Source organism: Gavialis gangeticus, unplaced genomic scaffold (genome assembly GCF_001723915.1).
Source record: "Gavialis gangeticus isolate Ggan-Ray unplaced genomic scaffold, GavGan_comp1, whole genome shotgun sequence".
Taxonomy (NCBI): Eukaryota; Metazoa; Chordata; order Crocodylia; family Gavialidae; genus Gavialis; species Gavialis gangeticus.
The window spans coordinates 50,382,620-50,388,619 of record NW_017729004.1 but is presented as its reverse complement, the minus strand read 5'-3'; the positions used below and the strand labels follow the sequence as shown (position 1 = coordinate 50,388,619).

Sequence of the window (6,000 nt, the reverse complement as noted above, 5' to 3'; positions counted from 1 at the left end):
TTGAGCTTCAAAACTCAAAATGTTTCAAAACTTTCAAAAAGTTTCGACTGTCCTCATTTCATTTTGAGGCTGTTTCAAAGCCCTTCGTTCTGTTTTGATTTTGCTGTTTTGAGCTCGAAACGAGTTGAAACAGCATCAAAATGAAACAGCCGGCAAAATTTTACACAACTCTAATACTTATTGTTTTCTTTGGGACTACGAATACATGCATATATATTTTTTCAATAAGGTGCTTGGGGAATTCAGGGTAATCACCACATTAATAATGAGAAAAATGAATTTCATTTACTTGCACATCCCTAGGACTTACTTCACAGAGACAAAGCAAGATGCCTTGACTGCAGAATATGTGTAAGTATTTAGTCAGAACTGAGAAGAAAGGTGAAAAAGTGGAAGTGGCAGACAAGCATTTTACCTTCATTTAGTAAATTTATTCCATCCTGCTTTCCATCTTGTGAATGACCTGGATCCAGAGATGTCTGAGAAAAGCTAACATCTGCTGAGAGCTGGTCCAGACTTTGAAAACTTTTCCTGCAAGACAAACCATATTTTTTCCTAAAATTCCAAGGGAATGTTCATGCCATTCTGTTTAAACCTTCAATAACCTGTTTTTAAAAGGCAGCCAGATAAATCGTGCCTCTTCTTCACTCATCTCCACTTTGGTTTTCTACAATAAACTAGTGAACAAATTGGTGAACCCACTGGAGAGAGGGAGGAGAAAAAAACTGAGAAATTATAGTAAATAAAACGTGGGGTTTTCACTACAAATGATCCAAACATGGAAGAAAAAAGTTACTTGTCAGTGATTTGAGTTCTTTGAAATGTATTTATCTGCACATCCTCCCTGAGAGTGCATGGGTGATTCAAGCATTCCATCAGAGATAATTTTGCCTTAACCGTAAGATATGCTGTAGCTTTGCCCCTCCTCATGCCCCACACTTGAGGAAGCAATAGGTATTGGTCACTTTCTGCTCCTATATTTCTTCTCAACCACAGAGTTATATATTGCACATAATTCCAAGGACTAGGGGAAAGAGAACAGAACACATCTTAAAGAACTTAAGTTACCAGTAAGAAATTTCTTTTTTGGGGTAAGTATCCATGCACATCTAAATAAAAGGCCAGAAAAGGAGGAGCTGCCACGAGTGTTTGGATCTTACAAGGCTATTTTCATGGAAAGATAAAACAAAGAATAAATTGCCATCATTTCAAATGGTGGCCTCATTTGATACCAGGAGCAAATTTAGGCTCCACTGTAGAACAGGGCTTCTCAGAAGGAAAAAAAAATTGTCAGGCACTTGAGGAATCTCAGGGCTGCTAGGTGAAAAAAGACTAACATATGAAAGCTATTAACTATAGGGTGGTGGCCTCTGACAACTGCCAGGTATACTTTGATTAAACTGATGAATAGGTCCGTCTGTGTGAGCTCCAACAGCTGTTCTAGTATAGCTTGAATGGAAGACTGCTCTGGGCTGAGATACCTTGCCTAAAGCTAGCAGAAAAACTGGTTCACTTAGCTAGGTATGATAGATTTTTTTCTGCTGTGAATGAGAATGACCCTTCTTATAATGGAAGGACCATCCACCATCAGTGTTGTGAAATAAAGGGAATGCACAGTAGTACACTCTTCCTGGTCAAAACCTAGGGTCCTTTACTGACCTCAGTAAATCATCATCCTGGTACCAAAAGTGTCTTTGCATGTGGGATCTAACATGCTAGTTTAGGCCAAGTCCCATCTCACTTTGTGAAGTACCAATAGAATAAGATAAGGGCAGAAAGGAAGAAACCTACCTAAGCTATAAGTAGATCATTAGACAGGGAGCCTGGACAGAAGCCTCTCTCAGAGCAGAACTAGTTGATATCATACAGAAGTCTTAAAATAACCCCAATTCACAAAGATGGACTGATGAGCACTGTAGGAAGATGGATAAGCTGAGATTATCTGCTTTAGTATTTTAGAGACCCTGACAATGGCCAAGGACAGGTGTTAAGGAGAATTTAAAAACATTCTTTGTACATATTGACCAGGTCCTTCCACTATGCGAAGGAGGACTGAACATAGAATTATCACTCGTTTAGAGGATGCTTTCCCATAGAGCAGATAGTCCGCAGCCAGGATTGCATGCACCTAAGATGTGATCTGGTATACCACATCATAAAGGTCCAGGAGGCCACCTGGCCAAGACCTGAGAGAGAGGCCTTCCTTTCATAATAGGGCACTCCCTGACCAGCAACATTAGCTCTTGCAGAGACTGGAAGTGATCCTGCAGAAGGGCGAACCTTGCTTCACAGAGTCCAATCAAAGTGGTCCCCATAAACTTGAGTATGCACAGAAATCAGGTTTGAATTTTGTTTTTTTACCTATAATCTCAGCATACAAAAGAGCTGTGTTCTGTCTAGGCTTTGTGACACTCGGTCAGCAGAGACCCCAGACAGCCACCCATGCAGGGAGAAAAAAGTGACACTTTCCAAGAGAATCTTGGCGAAGCCTCTGAGAGCAACGGGGAGGCCAAATGAGAGGTTCTTCTACAGGTAACAGTCCTGATCCACCACCTGTAAATTGGGACACAAGAACCAGTTCCTCTTAGCAGGGACAGTATAAGAGCCACTAACATGATCACCTGGCACTCGAGCTGGCAAATAAGGGTGCTGAGCCTTTTTAATTCTGAAGTGCAGCTCTATATTCCTTTCTGCTATAGAACCCATTAACCTGAGAAACAGAGGAACTTTTTTTTTCTAACCACTACCAGAGGTATCAGGGAAAGCACCTCCTGCCATAGCAAAATCCCTGAAAAAGGATGAAGAAAAGGCATTTGGTGTGGATAACAAACTGAACAGACTGTTTTTTCAGTCATGTTATTGTCCAAAATCTACTGTTTTGATGCTATATGGGCCTTGCAGACTGGAAAATGGGCAAGACAGTTATTGATGAAAGAGACGGGTTAAGACAACATGAAAGAGGACTGATGGTATCTCTTCAATACGCCATCAAAGGCCTTGGCTGATGCACAACACACATTGGGGAGCAAATGGTGCAGCAAAGGAATTTTTCACTTGTAAAACCACTGACACACTGTGTTCCCATGATTAGTATGTTCAGCAGAGGAGGACAGAAGGCCAGAGTTGCTCATGATAAGGAAAATTAAATGCATTACCACTGGGTAATTTTGAAAACTTATTCCCATTGGGTAATTATGTCTTTTCATTAGCTCGTACTCCACCCCCTCCAAACATTTTAATTAATGATAGTGAAACCATGCAAAGATGAACTCAGCAACAAAGCAGAACACTTACCATTTCCTTTGTACACATCATAAAGCCAAACACCAAACTAATTCATGCCCTTGTGTTTTACGTCTGTACACTTTTGTGTTCTCTGAATCTTTATTTTTTTTAAATTTTTCACATGACAGTTGACTCTAATGCAGGTTTAGTGCTACCTACTAAGTCTTGTAACTCCAAAAACATGTTTCCACTTTTTTGCTTGGTTACTTCTGCTATAATGAAATTTATTCAAAACTTTAAACTCCCTGCTTCCATTAACAATGGGGAGCTAGTAATATTTGTCAACAACAGATATAGTAAAGTGCTCCTGGATAGAGTTGCATATATAATCTTATCTATTTAAAAAGAGGAATGTATGGATATATTCTTTGAGACCCTTCCTTCTACATTCCTCTCTCACAGCAGAGACAACACCTCAGATAACACCTGGCAGTTTTCTGAAAACAGTGTGTGAATTCCACCAGACATTTACTGAAAGCTTTAATGCAGAGGTGTCAAATATACAGCTCCAAAGCTGGATTCAGCTCATGGAGCTGTATGATCCGGTCTCTGGACTGACCCCGTCTGCTGCATAGGGCATGTACCAGCCCGGCCCTGGGGCTGCACAGGGGGTTAGTCCAGGGCATGTATTGCATGCGGTACCTGCACTGGACAAGCTCTATGTGCTGGCTTTGGGGTTAGCCTTCTGTGCGCAGTGTCAGGTCCAGCCTGTGTGCAGAGTGAGAGCTGGAGTGGAGTCAATGTGTGCTGCATGTGGCACATAGGCCGGACCTCGTGCAGAAGGCACTGCACATGGTACAGGGGTCAGTCCTAATCTAGCCTGGAGACCAGCCCAGTGACTCTGAGTTTGACACTCCTGCTTTAACAGATTCACTGGAAAACCAAACAGAAGACTAGTCAAAATATGTATTAAGGCAGCCGCTGTCAACCAGTGGTACGTGTATCCCTGGGGGTACTTTGAAAGGTCCCAGGGGGTATGTGGGAGTGGGTGGGGATGGAGTGCCACCACCCCGCACCACTGCCTCACGGGAGTAGAGCCGGGGTGGGGCGACACTGAGCTGCCACCACTCTACCGCTTGCCATGACCCCACCGCCCGCTCACCATCCCCCACTGCTTGGCATCTGGCTGCTTGCCACCCCTCCCATGGGTACACTTATTAAAAAGGGGGCTGCCAGGAGTACACTTATTAAAAAAGGTTGAAAAAAGGTATTAAGGAAACACGGAAGCCAAGGAACATGGAGAGAAACATATAACCTCAAGATTCAGAGGAAGAAAAGAAGCAGCAAGTGGATTTTCCTACAGTACTTGTTTTCTGAAAATAATGCAACATAGCAGGAAAAATAAAGCAATTCCATGTGACCAGCTTTTCCAAGCTATTATAGGACATTATACTTGTGCTCTTGACAGCACAGCTTTTCATGTTTCTCAGCTTTGTTATATGACAAGGGTGTCAAAGATACAACCCACACGCCAGATCCAGCCTGTGATCCATCCTATCCAGCACACCAGTAACTGTCTCATGCAATCTACTGGAAATTGGGTGGCAGGCTAGGGAATTTGGGGCCCCCAGGCCCTAGGAACACAGCCATGGAAGGCAGACAAGCGAGGGCTGTGCAGAAACAGGTTTTCCTTGCTTTGCACGTGCTGGACCCCCACTGCTGAGCCCTGAACCCTCACTACTGCCACCAAACCCCGCACCGCTGTCACAAGTCCTGTGGATTCAGCAAGGGAGGAGGCCCACTGTCTGGATCTTGCCAGAGGTCTGGGGGTGATGTTTGATACCCCTGTTATACAGGATTATTTCTCACACACACTAATGGGAGTTTTTTCAAAGTGTAAGAGCCACATAGCCCCTCTCTCTCCTTTGTCTGCCTCTTCTAACTGTCTGAATGACCCCTAATCTATTGCAACTGAGGGTCAAACAAGAGAAAGATGTAGTTAAAAAAATAAAAACAAAGCAAACCAACCAAAAAACCAAATGAAGGAGCTGCAACAGCAACGGAGATTGGTATAATTTTTCATCATAATTTTAAAGGCTCATTTCTTCACTAACCCTGAAAGACTGGAATTGAATTCTTGCAATCCTTCCCACTGAATACACACATGCAAGCAAAACAATTCATTATGGAAGCACTGTTAAAGAACAGGCCTCCTGGCACTGTTTTCATTTTAGAAAATATGCTGAAACATACGAAAGTAAAAAGTATATAGAAAAGTTGATATATCATTCCACTAAGAATCTATTTTCCCTAAAAACTGCAACAGACTAGTGGCCATTGAAACAATTAAAATGTAAAATCATTCATTTCAGGAAAATGCAATAAAAGAGTCATATGATCATTTAATAAAAATCAGACTACCAATTTAACAGTACATATAAGCACAGGCTTCATTTTCTACACACCCCACAATCCCATGTTACAGTATTTACTTCAATGAGACAAGGTCATGTTTAAATATGTACTTTTACAGTTACTGAATATGCATGTCATATATGGAATTAGAGATAATATATACAATACTGAGGTTATCATAAATAACAGTATATCTTAAGATTTCTTCTCTGTCAACAAACTCAGTTATTCAATAATATTTTGTACCTTGATTTGACAATCATTTTTTTTCCCGGAATGAGTCATACCAAAGGAAACATTTGACTGTACATACTTCACTGTCATTCATTTTGTTGTTCTAATATAGTGCTGTCACAGTCA

At 41.6% G+C, this 6,000-nt stretch overlaps 1 protein-coding gene across 4 annotated transcripts in view; it reads right to left on the bottom strand.

Annotated features, from left to right (window-relative positions):
* The window catches only part of RUNDC3B (RUN domain containing 3B), an 86,713-nt gene that overhangs the window by 10,089 nt on the left and 70,624 nt on the right, over window positions 1-6,000 (bottom strand). For all 4 annotated transcript variants that reach the window (XM_019508368.1, XM_019508369.1, XM_019508370.1 and 1 more), the window contains one exon: window positions 416-531. In XM_019508368.1, coding sequence (XP_019363913.1) covers window positions 416-531 — 116 coding nt within the window. The remainder of the gene's footprint in view (window positions 1-415; window positions 532-6,000) is intronic.